This window comes from Mustela nivalis, assembly GCF_964662115.1.
Source record: "Mustela nivalis genome assembly, chromosome: 2".
Lineage (NCBI taxonomy): Eukaryota > Metazoa > Chordata > Mammalia > Carnivora > Mustelidae > Mustela > Mustela nivalis.
In genome coordinates, this window is record NC_139021.1 from 37,784,735 (window position 1) to 37,810,318 (window position 25,584).

The window sequence follows — 25,584 nt, forward strand, 5'->3', positions numbered from 1 at the left end:
CTCTATCAAATAAATAAATAAAATCTTGAAAAAAAAAAAAAAAGGATTCCTGCTCAGCAGGGTGTCTGCCTCTCTCTCTGACCCTCCTCCCTCTTGTTCTCTCTCTCTCTCACTCTCTTTCTCTATAAAAAAATAAAATCTTAAACAAACAAAAAAAGAAATGCAAGTCAAAACCATCACAAGGCTTACAATACTTACAACTATTAAATGGCACAAATAAAGACAGGACAAAACCCAAGAGTGGCAAGGTAGCCTGGAAAGAGAGTCAGAGCTATTCATGGTGGTGGCATCATAAATTGACAAAAGTCCTTTTGGAAGGACATTTGGCCATGTTCATTGTGGAAATGTGACCCAAAGAAATCATTAAGAAAAGGGGGAGATAAACTATATGAAATAAGCTATTTATAGCAGCATTATTTATGGTGACAAGAAAAATCTGGAAAATAAGATGAACATTTAATAATGGTAAATGCTTTAGTAAATTATGAGACGATGTTTTGTCCTAATTCTCATTAATTCTATAAATGTTTACTGAACACCTACCCCGGGCCTGGCCCTGTTTTAGGGGCAAAGGATAGAGCAAAAAAACAAAACAGACACCAATGCCAGTCATCATGGGGCTCACATTTGGATGATGGAGGTAGTGGTCAAAAAATAAAGTAAATAGGTAAATCAGATCATCTCATAGGAGGTGGAGAGTATTCTGGGGAAAAGAAATAGAGCCTGTGGGAGGTGGGAAGGATGGTGGAAGTTAATAGAAGTGGCCAGGAGGGGCCTCGGGAGAAGGAGGCAGTGGGGTAGAGTCTTGAATGAGGAAAGAACAAAGCAGATAACTGGGAGGGAACAAGCACTGGGGCAAAAGGAACAGCAAGCACGAAGGTCACGAGGTGGGCATCTGCCTGGTGTACTGAAGGACCTGCAGGGAGCTCAAGGTGGCTGGAGCAGAGACAGGCGGGAGGTGAGGACAAGCGCATTGGGAAGCACTGAGGTCCACTGTGATGACTTTGGTTTTTACTCTGAGTAAGCAGGGAGTCCCTGAAAGGTTCTGAACACAGGAATGGAGAATAGACCACAGAGAGCAAGTATGATAGTAGAAAACCAGTTAGAAGACTACAGTCATCCCAGTGAGGAACAAATGGTGTGGGACAGGGGTGGGTGGGGGACACAGCGGAGGCATGTTCTGGGTCTTCTGGGCTAACCATGTTTCCCAAGAAGATAAGTTGAAGTCCTCACCCTGGTACCTGTGAATGTGATCTTCTTTGGAAATAGGGTCTTTGCTGATACAATGGAGTGGCAATGAGGTCCTATGGGTGGGCCCTAACCCAATATGGATGGTGTCCTTCTAGGGAGAGGAGAATGCTACAGGAAGACATGGACACACAGGCGGAACACCCCACGAGGATGGCGGCTGGAGTGATATGGCCGCAGGCTAAGGAATACCAAGGGTCAACAGTCACTGCCAGAACCAAGGAGGATTTCCCCTCCAGGTTCCAGGGGGAGCACGGCCCTGCCAGCCCCTCAGCTTTAGACTTCTAGCCCAGAACTAGGAGGCAATACCTTTCTGTTGAGTTCAGTCACCAGTTTGGGGTCTGTTGTGATGGCGGCCCTAGGAAGCCAATACACCAGGTATAAGTTGAGGTGGGGACCGTGGGGGGTCCTGCTGGAATAGAAGTGGGAAGGAGCAAAAGAGAGGGAGGAAGGTTGACTTGGGGGATCTGGCGTGAGGCTGGAGCTGCTGTCATCCAATGGGGGGAGGCACAGTGGGTTTTGTGGGAGAAGATCAGGAGTTCCATTTGGGGCACTAGATAGTTATCAATATTCTCATCCTAATATAATTGTAAATAGGAAGACAGATATAATTTGGTGAGAAAAGTAGATCTAAAAATGGAATATTTACAAGGATTACACCCAGGTGAAATAGAGCTTCTAGGTATGTCTAAAGCCTAGAAATCAGAAATAAAAATTCTTGCAGTGTTTAGGTGGTAGCATTATGGATGATTTGTTTTTCCTTTTAAAAATATTTCCTTGGATTGCCTGGTTGGCTCAGTTGGCTAAGCGGCTACCTTTGGCTCAGGTCATGATCCCAGCATCCTGGGATCAAGTCCCACATCGGGCTCCTTGCTCGGCAGGGAGCCTGCTTCTCCCTCTGCCTCTGCCTCCCATTCTGTCTGCCTGTGCTCGCTCTCTCACCCTCTCTCTCTCTGACAAATAAATAAATAAAATCTTTAAAATAAATAAATAAATAAATAAATAGAAAATAAAAATATTTCCTGTGGGGCCTGGGTGGCTCAGCTGGGTAGCATCTGATTCTTGGTTTGGCTCAGGTTGTGTTCCCAGGGTCATCAGATGAAGCCCCAAGTCCAGCTCTGCCTGCACTCAGTACAGAGTCTGCTTACGTTTCTCTCTCTCTCTCTCTCCCTTGGCCCCTCCCCCCCTTTCCAAATAAATAAATAAATAAATTCTAAAAAAGCATTTCCCAAATAGTAAATTTTTGGTTTTTTAGAATGTTGCATTTTGTTTTTTTTTTAAAAAAACTTTTGTAATGAAATTATGTATATTTTTTAAAAAAGCATTTCCCTCTATAATATTTTAGGATATTCCAGTATCAAAACCTTGGAAATAATAAAAAGGAAATAGGGTCCACAATTACTACGTGTGTGATTTACAAACCAAAACCTCTCCCTGGGAGGATAATGGCATACTTAACATAGCAATCAAAATATGCAAAGGAAAAATCTACAGACTCTTAAAGGCTGTGTTGTGCTTATCCTTTTTCTTCCAGGCTTCGTTCATTAAGTTTCTGTCTAAAATATCATTTTTGTGACTCTGCCTCCCTAAAGAGTTCTAACAGCACCTAATATTTGAGGGTTTAATACACAAGTCATTGTGGGAACAGGACATTCACATAGTTGCAGGATCTGCGTGTCATGGGACCTAAGCCAGTTGCTAGAGTTGAGTCATACCATAAATAGTGATCTAGCACCAGATTCTTCTAAAAGCTAATGTCTCATTATTTAAGAACCATTGTAACATTGCACAAATAGTCGCGGAAACAGAGGACACTGAAACCAAGCCCTGGCATGGGTCCCGGTCTGCAGGTCACAGGAGCGGGCCATGCTGTGGCCCACACTGACCTGTGTTGGCAGTGGTCACCTCCCACCTCCGACCTCCCCATGCTGGGCCTCATCTGCCTTCTTAAAAATCTCCCAACCACTGACAAGGGGCACCTGCTTGTCAGCTTGACCCACCTCAGGCCACTTTTTAGTGTCCCCACCGAAGAGAAGAGCTGCTCCTCTGATTTCCAGGTTCCAGGACGGTGACAATACCACAATGATGAATGGAATGCTATCTATATCTAAAGTCAGAAACTCAAAGTCTCCCTCTCTCCTGAAACTTCCTCTTACACGCCATGAGGTATAATTTCTGAGCCCAGCCAGCTCTGTCCCTGAGAGAGACACCAGAGTATGCTGGCCGCTTATTAGAGTGAGGACAAATTGGAGGCTTTGCTTAGGCCTAAAATCTAGGCCCTATACTCCAAACTTGCATTTTTCCAGAATGCTCTAGAACATTCAGTGTTGGATCAGGTGGTTAACAGAGTTGTACAGAAGAAGCTCTTTCTTTCTTTTTTTTTTAATATATATATATATATATATTAAAGATTTTATTTATTTATTTGACAGAGAGGAAGATCACAAGTAGGCAGAGAGGCAGGCAGAGAGAGAGGAGGAAGCAGGCTCCATGCTGAGCAGAGAGCCCGATGCGGGGCTCGATCCCAGGACCCTGAGATCATGACCTGAGCCGAAGGCAGAGGCTTAACCCACTGAGCCACCCAGGCGCCCCCAGAAGAAGCTCTTTCAACTGACCTCCACTTCCCCAATGCCTGGTCAATCAATGCTTTTCATTCCCTCTGGGAATATGGGACCTGATGCCCAGAGCATACAAAATGCTCCAGGCTTTTGGAACACCTGTGCTGCTGAACAGCTGTGGCTGAGCTGTGTGGTTATAAAGCAGCTGTGGTGGAACACCTGCGCTCCAGAATACCTGTGTACTTTCCTTATTGACTGACTGCATGCTTGTAAAGTTTTGGTTCTCAAAACGTGGTTGTGAACCAGCTGCAAAAATCATCATTTGAGACCGTGTCAGTCATGCAAATTCTCAGATCCCACTACAGACTCAGTGAATCAGAAACTGAGTATAGGACCCAAGAATCTGTGTTTTAACAAGCCCTCCAGATGATTCTCATGCATGTTAAAATTTAAGAACTGCTGCCAAAAAGAGCCAAAATTGGTTTTGTTCCCAAACCTATATATGCCATTTATATATGTTATTGTAAATAATTATAAATACTATAAAAACCAATTAAACATAGGCATTAAAACAAATTGAGCTTTTTAAAAAAACAACTGAATTGAAAGCTTTGGAAAGAACTAATTAAAGCAATTTGCTAACCAAAATTGCGTGGAAGCGGGCATGGATAAAACATGTAAAAGATTGGGAAATTTTCATGAAAATTTACAAGGATTCTGCCCTTAGACTAGTTTACAGAAGTCTTCCATTCTTGCTTCAATTTAAGGAAACCAAAGTTGAAAATCGTGGACAGTACATTATGGACATGATTTATGTAAGAAAAAAAATTTTAATCATAGATTTTAGAAATGGACTTCAAATTAGTACTTTTTAAAAGTGTAATTAAAGGTAATTTTTATTAAAAGGACATTTATGTGTTTTCAATAAAAACAAAAAGGTTAGGATAGGTTTGGATATGTGGTTTTTTTATGATTCCACTCTTTGAAAGACACTTTCCACCAATCGGCCAACCACAGGCTCAAGCTCATGGCTTCTCCTGGACTTTGATTCTCTCGCTGGTTTTGGTTTTTGTGCGCTCAGCAATCTAGGGAACTGAAGGGGGGAGGGGAGGTTGGCAAGGCGGGAGTCAAGCATTCCTGGGCTTCAAGACCCTGGCCTGTAAAACCCCAGAGTGTCCAATCCCTGCCTTGGCTTGAGAGCCACTCACTGGCTTTCTGCCAGGCTGCTGGGGGACAGCAGAAGAGGCCATTACAACATCAGATGTAGAGGAGCCCACTTCAAGAATGTGAACCTCAAAGCTTTTTAAGACCAAGAGAGTTCCAGTCCATTCAACTCTGACACCCTTTGTCACATGCTTTGGGTTCTTGGCCTAATTTCCTTCGTTGCAAAACTGTACTTGTAAAAAGAGAGGCCAAGTTCAGGGGCAGATATATGGAAGTGCTCCATGTGTGTAGCTCAGAGATGCTCCTTGTTCCAAGTCTTCATCTCCTTCAGTAAAACCATTTCTCAGTTGTTTTGCCTGACATTTCCATACAATCTCCTTTGCCTGCAGGACGTGTCATTCCCTGATTGTAGGGAATCTGGCTCTCCAGATCACAAAGGGTTAAAATCACAGGGTTAGAAGTGGTCTCCCTACATTCAGGCTCTGTGTCCAAGGATAAATGATACTTTGGTGCAAGGTAATGGAGCCCAAGATGGAGGGTCTCCGGTTTACAACCCGGTCACATTCCAAAGATTTCTCAGGAGGCATCAGTCTGCAAGGGGATGGCATCAATAGAAATAGGATATTTCAAAGAGGAACATTTGGGTTTTAAAGTTTGTTGACGACAGAGTAAGAAAAACCAAATTCATCATTGGAGAAATGGTAGACGCATTTGACTTGCTGAGTATACAGGAGATACCCACGTAGAGTCAGGGTCCTAAAACCTCTCCGCTGAGGGCCCAGCTGGGTTTCTATATGCAGGAGTCTGAAACTCAGAGAGTTTCTTATTGATTTTGGAACAACAGGGAAGCGTTCTGGGCTGAATAGTCTTTCCCACACTAAATACAGATGTTTAAGTCCTAAACCCAGTCAGGATATAACTGTAGTTGGAGGTAGGACCTTTAAAGAAGTGACTCAATGAGGATGAGGCCATTTGGGTGAACCCTACTCCAGTCTGACAAGGGTCCTTATAAGAAGAGGATATCTGGACACTCAAAGAGGCACCAGATAAGTGTGTATCCAGAAGAAAGACCACACGCAGAGGCAGGAAGGGACCGACCTTCTACAAGTCAAGGAGAAAGACCTCAAAAGAAACCAACCCTGGTGACACCTTGACCTTGGAGTCCTGGCTTCCAGAATGAGAAAATGTTAAAGCCACTCACTCTGTGGCTTTGTTATGATCCTAGCAAACCAGTATGGAGAGAAATCCAATACTTAACAGGTTGGAATTGGGGGAGGTCACACATCAAATATGGGTGGTTAGCTGATGGTCTAAAAAGCTGACATTTCCATATAAAAATGGATCGTCCCATCCCTTGTCCCCAACTCAACTACCAATCATCAATGAAGGTGACTGGTAGAGCAGAATCCAGGGGGAAAGCTCTGAAGGTAGCAGTAATGCCCCGCTAAAGCCCCATGGCTATGTGCCACCATTGTTCTGAGTACGTGCCTCAATCTGATTCTGTAAACGTAGCATACATCTGACATGCTGTTAAATGGAAGCATTCGAAAGAAGACAAAAGTTCATAAAGGTTATAGAAATTTAGGGGTGCCTGGGTGCCTCAGTCAGTTAAACATCTGACTCTTGCTTTCATCTCAGATCATGATCTCTGGGTCGTGAGATCAATCCCTGCATTGGGCTCACGTCAACACAGAGTCTGTTTAAGATTTTCTCTCTCCCAGAGCACCTGTTTGGCTCAGTGGGTTAAAGCCTCTGCCTTTGGCTCTGGTGATGATCCCAGGGTCCTGGGATTGAGCCCCACATCGGGCTCTCTGCTCAGCAAGAAGCCTGCTTCCTCCTCTCTCTCTCTCTCTCTCTCTCTGCCTGCCTCACTGCCTACTTGGGATCTCTGTTAAATAAATAAATAAAGATCTTTTTAATAAATAAATAAATAAATAAAGTGTTAAAAAAAAGATTCTCTCTCTCCCTCTCCCCCCTCTCTGCCCACCTCCCCTCCCACACACTTGTTCTCTCATTCTCTCACTCGCTCTATAAATAAGTAAAATATTTAAATAAAGAGGATACAGAAATTCAAATTCAGCTAGTGTTTATCAGTTGCCTCTGTATCAAACAATATAATGCCAGTAAAATTTTAACAAATGTCTTACATATATCCACTTGTTGAACCCGCACAACATTCCTTTGAGGTACAAAAGATTTGAGGTACAAATTATTGTTATCCTCAATTTACAGATGAAGTCACTGAAACAGAGACAGATTAAGAGACTTATAAAATGTGGTAACAATAGTACCTACCCCATAGAGTTGTTGCAACTATACATCAATTATGACTTTGTAACATTCAATAAATGTGGATTAGGTTTTTATCACCCTGCATCTTTATTTAGATAAAACTGAATTTGGGGGTTAAGAAATACCTTAATGCCATTCATTTGTTCTACAACCACTTACTGAGCAATGACTGTACAACAGGCATTGTGTTAAACCCTGGATAGTCATGACAAGCAAATACTACACATAAGACATCTTAGAAGAAAGGCAGAAAGGAGAAGCCAAGCTTTTAGCAAAGATTACTTCCAGGAAGTGAACCTGAAGAGGAATGGCTTTCAGAGTTTGACTTTATACACATTTATTCTGACAATTTCTTTAATATGCAAAAGCTGACTTTGGAACTGCAAAAGCCATCGAAGGAACAAGGCTTTTTAAAATATATGACGGCTTGAGATTGTGATCAATCACTCAGCCTCCGTCGATGTACTGAAACACACAAGTCTACTCTGTGAAAGATGAAAATGACACTCATTGGCCTCTCCCCAAGAGTTTGCAATATGCTTAGGCAGATAAGATGCAAACTGGACTAGAGTTACCCCCAAAGACAAGACAGTTGGTAAATACCAGAAGAACAAGTACAGCAGAAAAGTAGAGGGAACTCAATTAAAGCAAAAGGAGAACCTAGGTTGGGAATCCATCCTCGATCACCTGAATGTGGAATAAATTCAGTACTGTCCAGACTGAAATGAGCAGTTAGGGACATGGGACTCCAACACTAGAATTTAATGTTCGTTTAACTCAACAATGGAAATGCTGTCTTGGAAAGTCCTGAGGATGGCTAAGAATTGGATTTTCATGCAGGTCACAGTCATAACTCTGGGATGAGTCAAAGTGCTAGACCCATAGCTTTGAAGGTTTGGTCCTTTCACCTGTAGCTGGACGTAATGAATTTCGACCACACGTCTCTAAATAAATAATTTAGAGTTGCCGTCCCCGCTGTCTCACCACCTCCCCTCCCCCTGAAATCGGCCCTCTGTTCCACCCCTCTTGGTCATTCTCAGTGGGTTTCTGGCCATCGTTGTGTCCCTAATGGCCAGCAGAGTGTCTGGCGGAGAGTTTGGAAATATTTGCTGAGATGAATCTGTGACTCAACCCAATGGCTTTTTCTCTAAGTTCTGTTCCCTTTGGCCTCGCTGGAGGATGACATTGATATTGACCTGGCCTAGAAATTCTCTTTCCCATCATATTTCATGACTTCTGATTCTTTTGCCCACCTCTCCCCTCCCCCACCCCCACCTTAGGCTGTTCCTTCACGGATATTTCTTCTGCCCAACTTGTCCCCCCGGCTCACTACATGTGGCTCAGGCCAGCAGGCTCGGGCTTTCACTCTCTCCACACTCCATACTTCAGGATAGCCAGGAAATGATGACGACGACGATGATGATGATACACATTGTAATCATGATAATAATGGCCTTGTGTGTATTAGAAACTTGACTCCTTACCTTATTTAATCCCACTACAATATGGATGAGAAAAACAGAGGCTCAGACATGAAATGACCCATGACCAGTGAGCAGCCGAACTGGGATGGAAACCCAGGTCTTACTGTACTGAAGGTCAAAACAGACACACACACAAATACGCATTTAAAGTGAAAAGTAGATGGAAATTAAAATTTACAAGAGAGGGCGCCTGGGTGGCTCAGTGGGTTAAGCCGCTGCCTTCGGCTCAGGTCATGATCTCAGAGTCCTGGGATCGAGTCCCGCATCGGGCTCTCTGCTCAGCAGAGAGCCTGCTTCCCTCTCGCTCTTTCTGCCTGCCTCTCCATCTACTTGTGATTTCTCTCTGTCAAATAAATAAATAAAATCTTAAAAAAATAAAATAAAATAAAATAAAATAAAATTTACAAGAGAACGCACTGCGTGGCTTCCCAGCTGTGCTGTTGGTTCTAATCTCCTCTCATGGTGAGGTGACCTTACCTCCTTCCTCCTGACATGTCCTTGTCAGGGTCCCACCTTAACTTCAGACTCACCTTGTCTAAAACTGCTCATTATCTGTCAGAATCAATGGAGGCTTAAACTCAGGAGCGACTTCAGACTTTTCCTCCGCCGCTTTACTCACAGTGTCTCCTCACGCCTTCCTCCCTCCCTCTCCATCTCTTCAGTCGTCCCTCAAACTCTGACCCTTGTCACCTCTCCTTGAGGACTGCCAGAGTCTCCTGACTGGTCTTTCCATCCCTCACCGTCTTCCTTCCGGAATCTATCCTGCAGTACACCCAGAGATTCAGTTTCCTCAAATGAGGCTTTACATTTGTCACTTCCGATTAGAAACCCTTCAGTGTCTCTCTTCCAGAGATGAAGTCCAGACTTCTCACCCTGGTTTTCGAAGCCCTGAACGCTCTGCTTGCAGCTGGTATCTTCAATTCCTTCCTCTACGTCACACCTGCAGGCGCTCTCTGCTTCAGCAGAGTGGGTCTCTTCCACTGTTTAAGCCAGGCTGGCCTTAACTGGGGTGACCCTGTAGTTTGTCACCCCAGACTAGAACCCTTTGAAAGCGAAAGGGAGGGCTGTTGAGAAATAAGGCAACAGGCGCAAGCAGGGATCATGCTGGATGAACTGGGATTTATGGTCCCCATATTCTTAACGTTCCCATCGACACACTGGTCATCCAGACCAGCTGCTGACAGAGAGCTTCCAGAGTCCCCGCCAGCCTTTGCTTCACTAAATTTCCTGTCTCGGTCTGACACCTGGAGTCTCCATCTTTGACAAGCCCCTTCCGACTGCTGTCCTCGAGTAAGATCACCTGCTTAGCTTTCAGTCTGGCATCCCTGTGACAGTCTCCCCCTCATCTACCCACTCTCAGGAGCAAGGGCTGCCCCTCCCAACCCAGCCTTCGAGCTTGGAGAGCTCCGCCGTGTCCATACCATTACCGCCCTTCATGTCTCCTTGGACACCTGTCCAATGGCTACCCTTCCTTCCTTTCCTAGATTTTCCCCACCCTGGCCATTAGAATGACTTTCTTCTCTGACCTTCTGTAGTTTCTCTTACTTCCACCATTGGCTCTGCACTCAGCATAGCTCCACCAAGCAGCTCTGGACCTCTAGAGACACCAAGGTTCTCTACCACACAGGGACGACAAGGCAAATATTTGTGGCAACGCTCAGAAAACTGGGTTCCTCACCACCCTCCAGCTTCCTAAGGCCCAGGGCAGGCCTCCTGCCCCAGCCACAGCCCCTACTGCCCTTGCCCCATCTACTCCTTGTTGCCCACACAAGCTCTGGGCCTTCCCGGCTCCTTCCCTCTCATGATTAACCAGACACACTCCCCCTTCTTCTTGAAGCTTATCCACTGGCCTTATTCCCAATGGCCCAGGTTCCTTCTGACCCAACAGCCCCCAATGTTTCCACCCATTTAATTACCGGTAAAGGAAAAAATATGTTAGACACAGTAAACAGCATGACCTAATTTTGTTCAACATTAACAAAATGTTTTGAATTAGATATTTTTGTAAGTTTTTATTTTATTTTTTATTTTTATTTTTTTTAAGATTTTATTTATTTATTTGACAGAGAGAGAGATCACAAGTAGGCAGAGAGGCAGGCAGAAAGAGAGGGAGAAGCAGGCCTCCCGCAGAGCAGAGAGCCCAATGCAGGGCCTCGATCCCTTGACCCTGAGATCATGACCTGAGCCAAAGGCAGAGGCTTAACCCACTGAGCCATCCAGGTGCCCTTTTGTAAGTTTTTAAAAAGATTTTATTTATTGGGACGCCTGGGTGGCTCAGTTGGTTAAGCTGCTGCCTTCAGCTCAGGTCATGATCCCAGAGTCCTGGGATCAAGTCCCACATCGGGCTCCTTGCTAGGCAGGGAGCCTGCTTCTCTCGCTGCCTCTGCCTGCCACTCTGTCTGCTTGTATGTACTCTCTCTCTCTCTGACAAATAAATAAAATCTTTAAAAAAAAAAACAAAGATTTTATTTATTTATTTATAGCACGTGCATGAGCGGGGGGAGAGAGAGAATCTCAAGTAGATTCTACACCGAGGGGCACGATCTCACAGCCCTGAGATGGTGACTTGAGCCAAAATCAAGTGTCAGGTGTTGAACCCACCGAACCACCCAGGTGCTCCTTGAAGTAGATATGTGTGTGGGGAAAAGTCTGGCAGAAAATACAACAAACTATTAATAGTGATTTTTCTCATCTGCTTAATCCCTTTTTTTTACATTTAAATTCAATTAGCCAACACACAATACATCATGAGTTTCAGATGTAGTGTTCAACAGTTCATCAGATGCATAAATCACCCAGGGCTCATCTGTTTAATCTGTTTATCCTCAATGAAAGTATATTACTTGCATGATAAAAATGAGTGAAGCATGTTGACTTCTCTTTTGCCCCCATTAGTGGGTGTGGTAATTTGCTCCCTGTCACTGTCACCACCCGCAGATTAAGAAAAAAATAAATAAAATCTCCAAGGCTTAGGAGACCAATTCCATTTGTGGACCTCTGATGAGGGCAGCTTTCATTCCCGTCAGCGTGTAAAAACAAGGAAACAAACCCACTCGATTCTCACCTGCGAAGAAGATGCCACTAATACTTCTGTTTTGTGGCTTTTTCCTTCTGCATCCTTAGCTAAGAATCAAAGAGTGCTGGAAAATGTAAATTCTATGTGCAATATAAGAATCGTTCACTGTGAGAAGCAAGACGTAAGGGGAAACAACAACATATCCCCCTGAAAACAATGGGATATGGACGAGAAAATGCAGGATTTAGAGTCAGTAGCTTCCCCCTCTGACGTCAGTCGAGTCCTTTCCCTTCCTTAGCCCCCAGATTTTTTGGCTTAGAGGTACTGAGTTCAGTTCATTGAACACCTACTTCTTGCCAGTCACTGTTTGCTGGAGGAAGGACGAATGAGACCATGTGAGTTTAAGGACACACTGGGAAGTGGCATTAGGGACTTGCTGGCGCACTCTCTAAATGCTTAGGAGAACCATTATCCTTCATTGAAGAAATCAAATGCCACCCCCAGCTCTTCTACATCCCACCAGGTCACACAAGGTGGGGTTGCCCCAGTGGGAAGCCACTCAACTGATAGCAAGCGGGTGCCTGAAATTCCAAGCACTGCCCTTGCAACTTCTTCCCAGGCTTGCCTTTGAGGCAACTGTTCCTTTCTTCTGACAATGGTGTCTTCTCACAGATAGCTGGGCTCTCATTCCTGGTGGTCCCTTGGGCCCATCGCTGGCAGATCCATGCTTAGCAGGAAGGCTGCTTCCATCTTTGAGGGGCCACTCAACAACCTCACCCACCAGCAAGGGAATCTCATGAACAACACACGAGCTGTACTGAAGTCAGGCCACCCCAGACAGCCTCCGCATTTGCTGAAAATCCACCCAGTCCTTTTCAAGGGAGGCAGTATATAAAGGGATGCTTATATTTACATAGGTGATCATAAATCTGCCTTTTGTTGAGGACCTCGAATGAGATCATGCTAGCCTCAGCTGTAAAGGAAGTCTTCAGAGTTCAAATTCGGACTAACAACTAGACCAGAGAAAGGAGCACTTTGTTGAAATTCAAAGGAGAGTACTTGGATCTGTGGGAGGCTCCCCAGCCCCCTCGCTGTGCCCAGCTTGCCCTTCCTCATTCAACAAGGCAGGGGAATACTCACCCACACATCTTTTCCCGTCCTCGGCCAGCATGAAGCCGCTGTAGCACTGGCAGACGAAGGAGCCCAGCACATTCACACAGAGCTGCTCACAGCCGTGGTCCTCCACCGCACACAGATCCTGGACTGGGGCAGAGTCGCACCATGAGAACACAGCTCTGAAGGACATGACTCTCAGTACACCACCAGGCAACAAGCACTTGTTAAAATCACTTTTAACATATTAAGCCACTGTAATCCTACCATCCAGAGGCAACCGCTGTTAACATTTTGATGCATCTCTATGTATAAATAAAAACAGAGCTTTCGAAGTGGGACTTATTCACCTCTAGGAAACGCATTGAGTAATTTCAAATTAACATCGGTTTTGTATTTGCCTCATGTTCTTGAAAGTGCTCTGAACCACTCTGGTGCCTCCTGTTAAGTCATCACAAGCAAGCATTTGCCCTCATCTGCATCAAGTACCCTTCCTGTTGTTCGAGAACAAAAATGCTTTGTCATCCCTGTCTCACCAGCATACGTGAGATAGTCTGGCACGATCTTTGACACTCTGCAGACAGGGAAGCCAGAGAGAGAGCACTGTGAAAAGACCGTCTACTCTATCCACCCCAAACATGGCAGGTCCCAATTCTGCATCTGTCCCTTTGGAAAATATTTCCCCTCACTCCATTTGTCTACCCGAACGATCTTTGGAAATCCTCCTTAAGCTCTATTTCTTCATGCCACTGACAAAGAAAGAAAATGTGACGCCAAAGGAGGTTAGATCGAGGTAACAAAGATTACTAGGGAGAAACGGATATCTGGTTCTTAGCAGAACTCTTCAAGTCGCATATTTATTACGCGCTGAGCCCTGGCTTTCCACACAAATGCAATATGAGAAGGCACTAGCAGGAATGCATCTACCGCAAGCAAACTAAAAATATATCAGAGGATGAAAAGGTTAAAGGCATTTTCAATCCATCACTGACTAAGTCTCTCTTTTGAAGAAACAGGCTGATGTGATGACATTATTTCTCAGCAAGGAGAATGGCGTGGTGTTGTATCTAGCTCTTCCAGTGACTTAACCATTAAAGCTGGAGAAAACCAAAGAGCATTAAAGGGATCAAATATGTTAAAAAGAGTTTTCACTGGTTAAAAGCTATCACTAATGACAGCTATGATAAAAACTCAATTAACTAGAAAGCTCGATTGTTCCCCGAATCCAATGGTTATGCTTAAATGTAATCTCCAGTGTCATTTGAGTTTTATTGTTTATTATGCTTTTAGATAAATACAAAATATTAAATTGATAAAAAGATAAAAGCTGATTTATTCTTCACTTCTATTAAATGCACTAAATCGTTTTTAAAAATAAAATCTGCCTCATTATATTAAAAATGTTTATGTCTAAGATTGTACAAATAGGGGCTCTGGCTTTTAAGTGCTAAAAGATGTATTTTCATTCCCGAAGCAATGAAGTAGATGAAGAAAACTATAGATGCAAATTCTTCTATCTCTTACCAGTATATTTATAGCTTAGATTTCCAATTGGGAACTCCAACTGAGATTTCCAGTGGATTTAGACAGAAGAAAAACACCAATAACCAAAACAAAAAACAAAAACCACTTTAGCTCACGTAAAAATCACAGTGAATAATTAATAATAAAAACCTTCAGTTACAAGCCGAAGCCAGAGATCTAATAAAAATCTGAATCACACGTGCACCCGAATGTTTACAGCAGCAATGTCCACAATAGCCAAACTATGGAAAAAACCTAGATGTCCATCAACAGATGAATGGATCAAGAAGATGTGGTATATATACACAATGGAATACTATGCAGCCATCAAAAGAAATGAAATCTTGCCATTTGTGACAACATGGATGGAACTAGAGCGTATCATGCTTAGCGAAATAAGTCAAGCAGAGAAAGAGAACTATCATATGATCTCCCTGATATGAGGAAGTGGTGATGCAACATGGGGGCTTAAGTGGGTAGAAGAAGAATCAATGAAACAAGATGGAATTGGGAGGGAGGCAAACCATAAGTGACTCTTAATCTCACAAAACAAACTGAGGGTTGCTGGGGGGAGGGGGGTTGGGAGAAGGGGGTGGGATTATGGACATTGGGGAGGGTATGTGCTTTGGTGAGTGCTGTGAAGTGTGTAAACCTGGTGATTCACAGACCTGTACCCCTGGGGATAAAAATATATGTTTATAAAAAATAAAAAATTAAAAAAAAAATCTGAATCATAGGATATTCTTCATTTATTCAATAAATGAAGTACCCCCTTTGTCCCAGGCACTGGGGATATAGGGAAGAACCACAGAGACAAAAGCGTTCCTGCTGTCACCCAGCTTGTATTCTAAGGGTCAGTAATGGGAAGCTCTAGGAAGAGCATTTCTGATTAAAAGAACAGCAAATGCAAAAGTCCTGAGGTAGAAAAAAACTAGCCCCATGGCCAAGGGTGGATTGAAAAAGGTTGTCAGGTAAGCATTAGAGAATGCAGAAGGGCCAGGCATTCTGGGCTGAGGGAAGAGTGTGAGTAAATGTGCAGAAATGAGGAAAACGGGACAGGCCTGGTAGCTGAATTCCATGCTGGGAATTCCAAGGGAGGTGGCAGGAGGGAAGATGGAAAGGATAACTGACACGAGATGACAGAGGGCCAGAAGGCTGAGAAGTCAATTCCGTTCAGCAGGAGACCCAGATGAAAGTGTGAGTGCTAGAGTGGCGCCCAGAGGGAGGAGGCTCCAAGCCCAGCCAACCCGAAGAGGTCTTCCTGGAAGAGGTGCCACTTGATGGAAGTCATGAGCCAGGAGTGGGGGTCACCATGGAGAGAAGGCTTGGAAGGATAACAGGAACTCAGGATTCGGTGTTTCCCCTATCTCCCATAGTTTTATTACCCTTCAGTGAAATGGATCAAAAGGAGCATCTGATGGTTTCTTTAGCTCTGGTGAAACTTATCAGACTTCTAGCTGTTAAATAAAAATCACTGCTTTGTTTGGGAACAGTGGTAGTTTTTTTGAATTCCATGCTGAAATAGCTCTGGTCTGCTGGAACAGTGATAGAAAAATTAACCTCCTGATAGGAGGACCTTCAGCTGTTCTCCGGAGCCAGAGCTATCTGCCTCCCCTATCAGCAGTCACCTCTCCCCTGGGCATGTACCACAATGTCAATTACACAGGCATCCATACGCCATCTATTCATTTTGTCTCCCTCGCTAGTCTCTAAGCTCCCTCACGGGGAGGAGAAAGCACCTGCTTGAAAGCATTGTGTCTGGAAAAGGTCATTCCAGCACAGTGGAACAAATTACATCCCCAAATCCCAAGGCCATCTCTGAAGATGGGGGGCCCGAGCTCCTCCACCTGGGTATCCCTTCTCTGCTCCGGCTGCTGCTCTGCCTCCTTTGGTGTCCAGTGGGAACCCTGCCTAATGGCGGTTACAGAGGAGTGGTAGGAGCAGAGGTGCTTTTTATTCTTACTTACAATGATCTGCTTTCAAATTTTCTAACATGGGCTCTTAACAAGAGCTTTTATAATAATGAAAAAAAAAAAACCCAACATGTTACAAAAGAACCCCTTGGAAAGCAGCATTTTGAAAGCAATGAACCAAGGCCTTGAAGCAATCCTCTTTCTGTGCCCCCCTCCCCACAAGACTTCTCCTCACAGGGTAGGTAAGAGAAGCAATGCCCATTCCTTTCAGGATGGGGCTGGGACCCCCACGGAACAGTCTGTAAATAACCACAAGGTCTGGCTGACAGAAGCAGCAGCGCCCAACCTTAGCTACCCATTAGAACCATCTGCGGACTTTTGGAAAATCGTGATACCCAGGGCACCCCCCTCCTTACCTCAAACGGGCTTGGCCAAGGAGTGGGGGGAGGGGGTAATGCAAGCAGCGGTGTTTTGTTTAAAAGCTCCCCAGAGAACTCCAGCACCCAGCCAGGATGAGAAAAGTCGAACTGGATAAAAGTCCTTGCAATCATCTGAGGGGAAAGTGCCCATACCCAGGAGGCAGTCTCCCCCTTTATTAACTGAGACTGCCAGGCTCAGTTTCCTCTTTCAAATAAACCTCAGAATGAATGCTGCCTTCCCTTCCCTCTCCAAGTGGCTGAGAGGACTGCAGACACTACATGAGGGCGCAGAGCGTGGTAGGACCAGGAGGCTTATCGCTTGCATTCCAGAAGCCCGGCCCCACAAACAGTGTGCGTGCCAGCTGGCTTCCTGTGTGTTGTACTTTCAGACTGTTTTTATAATGTGGGGGATTTATGGCCCGTAGGATCTGCACTGTCCCAAGGGAAACCACTGAGGGATTAACTTAATTAAACAAAGACTAAGGAAAAAATACAGACTAGGTTCTGATAAAACAATGTTGTTTTTCTGGCAGTGCTCACTTCTATTTGAAACAAATACAGATACTTTTTGAGGATTCCTTATGCTTTTGAAAAACAGCACTTCTTTTTCTCACAGCCCAGGAGAGTTTCCACCGAAGGGTAATAAAATGATGGGGGATGGGAGACGCACTGAATTCTGAATTCTCATTATCCTTCCAAGCCTCCTCTACCTGGTGATCCCCATTCATGACACATGACTTCTGTCAAATAGTACCTCTTCCAGGAAGACCTCTCCTGGGTGGCTGGGCTTAAAGGCTCCTTCCTCTGGACTCCACTCCAGCACTCACAGGTTTATCCAGTGGTACTAGAAAGACTTGATCGTGTCTGCCTGCTTCACTGGAACATGAGCTGATTTTACTCACTGATTTGCCAGAGCCCGACACAATGTTCTCACGGGTGTCATTGGTGTTCTGTTTAGTGTTCATCTGCTGAAAGTACAGTGACAAAGGCCCATACTCCCTGTCTCCCAACAGGGATATTCCTAGTGTCCAAAATGCATAAAGAACTTATCAAACTCAACATCCAAAGAACAAATAATCCAATCAAGAAATGGGCAGAGGACATGGACAGACATTTCTGCAAAGAAGACATCCAGATGGCAGCAGACACATGAAAAAGTGCTCCACATCACTCGGCATCAGGGAAATACAAATCAAAACCACAATGAGATACCACCTCACACCAGTCAGAATGGCTAAAATTAACAAGTCAGGGAATGACAGATGCTAACGAGGATGTGGAGAAAGAGGAACCCTCCTACACTGTTGGTGGGAATGCAAGCTGGTGCAACTACTCCGGAAAACAGCATGGAGGTTCCTCAAAAAGTTGAAAATAGAGCTACCCTATGACCCAGCAATTGCACTACTGGGTATTTACCCTAAAGACACAAATGTAGTGATCTGAAGGGGCACGTGCACCCAAATGTTTATAGCAGCAATGTCCACAATAGCCAAACTATGGAAAGAACCTAGATGTCCATCAACAGATGAATGGATAAAGAAGATGTGCCATATATATATATATACATATATATATGTATATATATATATACACAATGGAATACTATGCAGCCATCAAAAGAAATGAAATCTTGCCATTTGCGATGACGTGGATGAACTGGAGGGTATTTTGCTTAGCACAATAAATCAATCAGAGAAAGACAATTATCATATGATCTCCCTGATATGAGGACATTGAGTGGCAATGTGGGGAGGTTGGGGGGTAGGAAAAGAATAAATGAAACAAGATGGGATCGGGAGGGAGGCAAATCATAAGAGACTCTTACTGTCACAAACAAACTGAGGGTTGCCGGGCGGAGGAGGGTAGGGAGAGGGTGGTGGAGTTATGGACATTGGGGAGGGTATGTGCTATGGTGAGTGCTATGAAGTGTGTAAACCTGGCGATTCACAGACCTGAACCCCTGGAGCTAATAATATATTATATGTTAAATAAATAAATAAAATTAAAAAAATATATATATATCAATTGATGTCTGTCCCATGAAGATTATACTCAAGTGGGGGCTGGCTCCTATCGACCTACATGACAGACTGTGCACGTACGTCTCTGCCCTACCCTGCATTCAGCAAGGACAGGCAGGGGCATGAAATCACCAGCACTGGCTGTATATACCCCACAGGAACCTGAGAACCTGCCCACTCAGGGCATCTTCCCCTGGAGATCTGATTCTTAAACATTTCCCAGCACACCACTGACAGGTAAACCATACATTAAATAAAATAAACAGGTAAACCATACATTATGTTAGATCTCTCTCTCTTTTTAATATTTAATTGGTTTATTTATTTGACAGAGAAAGAGAGGGAACAAACAGCATGGGAGCAGCAGGCAGAGGGAGAGGGAGAAGCAGGCTCCCCGCTGAGCAGGAAGCTCAACAGCCTGGATCCTAGGATTCCAGGATCATGACCTGAGCCTAAGGCAGATGCTTAATCTACTGAGTCACCCAGGCTCCCCACGTTAGATCTTACAAGTGCTTCAAAAAATATTATCTGGTCAAGGGAGTTGGGAATGTGGAAGGAAGGGAACTTGTGTTTTATATGCTGTGGTCAGAAGGTGGTCTCACTCAGAAGATTCTTTTATACAAAGACTTGAGGGAGGAAATATGGAAAAGGAAGGAGCCAGGGGACTGAACCTTGGAGAAAAAAGAAAAAGGGCAGTTACGTGTCTTGTGGCGCGGGGCGAGGTGGGGGCGGGGAGGGGGGGATGGAGACAGAGTGAAAAGAAGATCTTCTTCGGAGCCAGACCTGCCTCCAGCTAGCTGGCTTGTGTGACCTCACATGAGTGATTTCTAGAAGACCCGATTTTCCTAGAAGTTAAATAATTAAGTGGAGAAAACACTGCAGGGCTGAGATAACGAGACGAGTTAAGCCCCTGGCAGATATATGGATACTCAGCAAATGCTAGCCTCCTTCTTCCTTAGACGGGTACAGAAAGGTCTTAGAGGCACAGGCCCAGTTCAGCATGCAGGAGAGGTGGGCTCCAGACAAGTTTCGCCCACAACACCATTTCAATCAAGTGTCAATTTACAGACGCCTCTGAGAACGCCACGCATGGACGTAGCTTCAGATTTCTTTAAATAACATCGACATATCCTTGACTAAGTTTTGCTTTGTTGAACTGCTGAATTGATCTGATACAGCAAAGCAAGCAATTTTGAATTTTATAACAAAAGATCTCACCACATGCAAGCAATGTCTTGCCAGAAGGCAATCATTAGCACAGAGCTGACAGTCAGCAGAATTTACTTGCTTTTAGTTCCTTGTGAATTGTAGGGAGGGATATTAACTGCAGCTGCTTAGTCTTCCCAGGTGAAATAAATCAGTGAGGATTTGATAACTCAGAGGCCCAGTGCTGTGCTCAAATCCATCCCTAGTGTTTGCCCCGGGGCTCGAAGGCATCCTAGATTTAAGTGCCTGCCTTCATTTATGATCTCGAAACCCTGGCGCCGCGCCTCAGCCAGAGAACTTGGAAAACCTCCATCTGATTCCGCTGGACGAGGAGCATGGGACAAGGGCTGGGGGCTGCCGTGGCTGACCTCATGCCAGGCAAAATCAAAGGGGTTTTTATTGGCTTTTCAGAGCTTTTGACAAGCTACACTGCGTGCTGTTCCCACCAACGACAGTTTAATCTGTCCTTTGGAGTTAAAGCAAAATGAACACCTTTAAAGACACACTCCACTTTTTTTAAACAGCTCCTGCTGTTACTCGGCCGGAGATGTAGAAACCACAAGTTATCCATCCCAGCAAGAGCGAAGAGAAATGTATTATTAGGGCTGTTACTTCACTCAAGTGGGAGACAATGGGGTTTCCGCCCACACCAGTGTGAACGCCCTCCCAGAATCAGGCCTCCACAAACCGGAGCCTGGGTTTTGGGGACCATCCCCCTTCTTTCATGGTGCCTGAAAGCACTAATCTTATTTTGACAGCTGCAGTTTGGACTTAAAGACTCTCGACAGTCAATGTGAGTCATCGGCCTTGTGCTTCTAACGCTGGAAGAAACAAAACAAACCCAATGTCACCGAGAAAAACAAACCTGTCCTTTGGGCAAATCCCAGCTGTGCCTCTCCCCAACTGTCGATTTCTTTGCCAGTCAGTTCTCCTAGTCACTCACAAGATTTTCATTCTGAGAAGAGAAAAGGGGAAAGAATCCCCCCCGCCACACACCTCCCTGTAAAGCCTTAAAACATAAGTAAATCTGACCCAATGAGGTGCATGGAAATAAACAAGCATGCACGAGAAATGCCCTAGTCTTGTAGAGCGCTTTGCAATTTCCAAACAAGGGCCTTCATCTCGTTCTTAATATTAACTCCCTACTGAGTGGAGTCTTTAAGATCCGGTTTAAAAGGCCTCGGTGGTTTCCAGAGTTGGGCTTAATCAGGATTGCCTGAAGAGATTGTTCACACACCCATTCCTAGGTACCACCGCAGAGTCCCCATTAGGGAACTCTAGGGTCCCCCCCCCGGGGGGGGGGTATTGCCTTTCCAGCCAGTTCCTCTGCTCAGCTGCTGCTTGTCTGGGGGGCCACTTTGAGAACCACTTATCTGGGCGCTTGTGAAACCAGGAACGCAGAGAAGAAGCTGCACGAGCCTCAAACTCACTTTCCCCTGACCGGTGCTGATTCTTTTACAGCGTTCGTCTCCACTCGCACCCGGGCAGGACTGCTTCTCCCATGAGAACGCCACCCAGCCCGGATTCCTTTGTTTTCTTTTCTTCTTAAAAAAAAAAAAAAAAAAAAAAAAAAAAATCCTGCAGCCTGGCCCAACCAGAGGGCGAGCAGGCTGCACGTTACCATATTCAGGTCCCCCGACCTGGACCCCCAGGGTGGAGAGGAAGCCTGTGGCCAGGTCACCCAGCTCAGCAGCCTCTGCTTCCGCTCAGGGCGGTCCTAGCAGCACCTGGGCCCTGCGATTCCACAAGCGGCAGGCTGGTGGGCTGTGGGGGCAGCCTGCTCGCCCTTCCACACTCTCTCCTTGCTCTCACCATGGGCAGCCCCGAAGCTCCGACCCTGACCTTCTCTTTCCACGCTCCCTCTCTCCCTCCAAGATATGATCCGTTTTCAAGGTCAATTACTACCACCAGGCATATCCAGCCTGGGGTTATCCTTGAACTCTAATGCCTCATCTCCAGCTGCATCCAACCACTTGGGTGGGCTGCTTCCCAGACTCGCTAGTTTTGCCTCACTTCAGGTTTCCTTTCTGAAGCTAGCTGTCATTTTAAATTCTGCTACCATCCCCTGGCCCCCATCCCCCAGCTTCTGTCATAAGCTCCTCCCCGGGGTGGGGCTTATTGCGGTGGACTCCTAATAGATTCTGTCACTGAACCGACTGAGCGGGTGGGAATTGTAAACTGATTGACTCTTTCATCTTCCGCTCCATAGGTGCGGAGCATAAAGGAAACCAAGATCTGAGTGTTTCTTGGGTCGCCAACATAAAAGAGAAGCACTCCTTTTTCTCCTACTGCCCAGGAAGAGTGCCTAGAGGGAACCAGTAAGTGTTGGATGAATGAGGGAACGGGTGGATGGTACTTCTCCACCCACTTTCTACCAGTTTAAATCCCATGTATCCATTACTGCTCAAATCAATTTACTCAAATGTGGATTTACCATCGACACCCCATGACCAGCTCCTTCTACCCACCAAAGACCAATGCTGGGACTCAGCTTGAGAAACTAATTGCTCCATAATTTGTTCCAGCTTGCATTCCTTCCCTCAGCCCCCACTAATGCCCCAAACAAACTGTTCCAGACAGGCAGGCTGGTCTAGTTAGCACCCTCAAAGACAGCAAGCCCTGCCTTTCTCTCAGACTTGTTGGAAAAAACCCTCTTCCACAACACCTTCCCTCATTGTTTCGCGATCTTTCTCCAACCTTTTGTCTTGCAGCCTCCGTCTCAGCATCACTTACCTTCCAAAACCACCTTGTTCTGACTTTCTTTCTCTATGTTAACCTTATTGAGTTGTAAATGGCATACAATAAACTGTACATGTTCAAAGTACGCGCTTTGATAAGTTTGTCTTGTCAACATGATCATCACAATCAAGATAATGAGCATATCCATCACCCCCAAACCCTCAAAATGTCCTCATACCCCTCGGTAATCCCTCTGCCCGCTTCCCCCGCCACTGCCCGCCTCATCCTCAGGCAACCACGAATCTGCTGTCACATAGATTACTTGTCATTTTCTAAAATTTTCTATAAATGGAATCATACACCATGTACACTGTTTTGTTTGTCTTATTTCATCCAACATGATTATTTTGAAATTCATCTAGTGTGCTGCTTGTGTCAATAGTTCATTCTCAAAAAAAAAAAAAAAGTTTATTCTCTTCATTGCCTTGTAGTATTACATGGTATGCAAATATCACAATATGTTATCCATTTACCTATTGATGGACATTTGGGTTGTTTCCAGTTTGGGACTCTTACAAGTAAAGTTGCTGTGAACATTCGTATTCAAATCTTTGTTTGGACATAGGAGCATGTGGGCGACTCAGGGCTCAGTTGGTTGAGAATCAGACTCTTAGATTAGGCTCAGGTCATGATCCCAGGGCTGTGAGATCAAGCCCCACCCCGGCTCCATGCTCAGCATGGACTCTGCCTGAGAGTCTCTCTCCCTCTCTCTCTCTCCCTCCTCCTCCTACTCGAACACTCTTTCTCTCTCTCTCAAATAAGTAAATAAATATAATCTTTTTAAAAAAATCTTTGGACATAAACATTACTTTCTTTGGGGTAAATAAAGTTTGAATGGCTAGGTCATACGGTAGGTATATATTTAACTTTGTAGAAAACTGCTAATCTGTTTTCCAAAGAGTGAACCATTTTTTACATTCTTGCAAGGAACAGTGATAGTTCCTGTTGCCAACTTTGCCACCATGTATTATGGTCAATGTTTTAAATTTTATCCAATCCAGTAGAGGTATGGTAAGAATCTCACTGTGGTTTTAATTTGTATCTTTCTAGTAATTAATAACTGAACATCTCTTCACAGGCTTCTGTGCCATCCATATGTCTTTTCTGGTTTATATGTGTTCAGATCTTTGGCCCATTTTCACTGGGTTGTTTATTTTCCCATTATTGAGTTCTAAGAATCCTTTATATATTCTAAGGTCCTTTGCTGGGTGTGTGTTTGCAAATATTTTATCCTAGTCTATGGCTCACCTTTTCATTTTGGTAGTAGTGTATTTTGAAGTGAACATGTTTTGATTTTTTTTAAAGATTTTATTTATTTATTTTAGAGAGAGCGAGAACATGAGCAGAGGGAGAGTCAAAAGGGGAGGGAGAGGGACAAGCAGACTGCACACTAAGCATGCAGCCCATGTGGGGGGCTCGATCCCCAGACCCCCGAGATCAGGACTGGAGCAGGAATCAAGATTCAAACACTCAACCAACTGAACCACCCAGGTGCCCCCAAATGTTTTAATTTTGATAAAGTTCTGTTAGTTGAGTTTTCTCTTTGGTGTTCTGTATCCTATTTTTAAAAATCCTTGCCAAATCCAAGGTCATTCATTTTTGTATATGGTGTGACGTGAAGGTCAAGATGCATTTTGTGCACATGGCAATCCAATTGCTGTAGCACCGTTTGTTGATGACATTATTCCTTCCTCATGAATTGCTTTGGCGCTTTTCTCAAAAATCAGTTCACATATGTGCGTGGGTCTATTCCTAGACTATATATGCTGGTTCATTGATGTCCACCAACACACACTGTTTTGATTGCTGTTGTTTTATAATTAGTCTTGAAATCAGGTCATCTAAACCCCCCCACTTTGGGTTTTTTTTTTTCTTGGAGTTTTCATTGATCTCATTATTCGCAGATTCCATATTTGCAAAGTCACCTACTTTCTAAAATTTACTTGTACCCCAAATCAATGTTTACCATATCTTCATGGCCATCCATGGATGTGCACAGAATGGTGAAAAATTTGAATTACCTGAAGCACACATTCCCAGTTGAGGTCCAAAAAGACAATGCTTCGCCTTCCTGTTTTCGTTCTCATACTGCCAACAAACATCCTTTTTGTGTTCTATTTGGTGCCATGTTTTGTTTTTTTCCTGCCTTTTATGCATTTTGTTAGGTGATTTCACTGTTTAAAATGGCTCTTAAGGGACGCCTTAGTTGGTTAAGCCGCTGCCTTCAGCTCAGGTCATGATCCCAGGGTTCTGGGATCGAGTTTCGCATCTGGCTCCTTGCTCAGTGGGGAGCCTGCGTCCCTCTCTCTCTCTTCCTGCCACTCAGCCTGCTTGTGATCTCTCTCTCTCTCTCTCTGACAAATAAATAAAGAAAAAAATAAAATCTTTTTTTAAAAAAAATGGCTCTCAAGAGTAGCATGGAATGCTGTCCAGTGTTCCTAAATGCAAGAAGGCTGTGACGTGCCTCACGAAGAACAGGTGTATATTCGGTGATCTTCATTCAGGCCTGAGCAATAGTGCTGTCAGCTGGGAGTTCAATATTAACCAGTGAACAGTATATACAATAAAGTGTCTTTACATAGAAACACACGTAAAACAAGGCTAAGTACTCATTGATGATGTGGCCAGAAGCTCACAAGAATGTAATTCTGTATTTCTTCCAGGAGCATTGATCTAGTAATTGCTAGTTCTGAGTTCACAGAGGCTTCCAACCATCATGAATAATGAGAGTCAACTGTATTTGACTATTATGGTTTGGGGGTTTTTTTTGCATTTTCATATATATATTTTAGAATCAGATTGTCAGTTTCTACCTAAAATCATCTGCTGGGATTTTGATAAGGATTGCTTTGAATCTATAGATCAATTTGGAAAGAATTGACATCTT

At 44.4% G+C, this 25,584-nt stretch overlaps 1 protein-coding gene across 5 annotated transcripts in view; it reads right to left on the bottom strand.

Moving 5' to 3' along the window:
* Positions 1–25,584, bottom strand: part of MATN2 (matrilin 2) — a 135,753-nt gene that overhangs the window by 50,410 nt on the left and 59,759 nt on the right. For all 5 annotated transcript variants that reach the window (XR_014309447.1, XR_014309448.1, XR_014309449.1 and 2 more), the window contains one exon: positions 12,903–13,025. Coding sequence is in view for 2 of the 5 variants with exons in the window: in XM_082722798.1 (XP_082578924.1) it covers positions 12,903–13,025 (123 nt within the window). In the remaining 3 variants the exon portion in view is untranslated. The remainder of the gene's footprint in view (positions 1–12,902; positions 13,026–25,584) is intronic.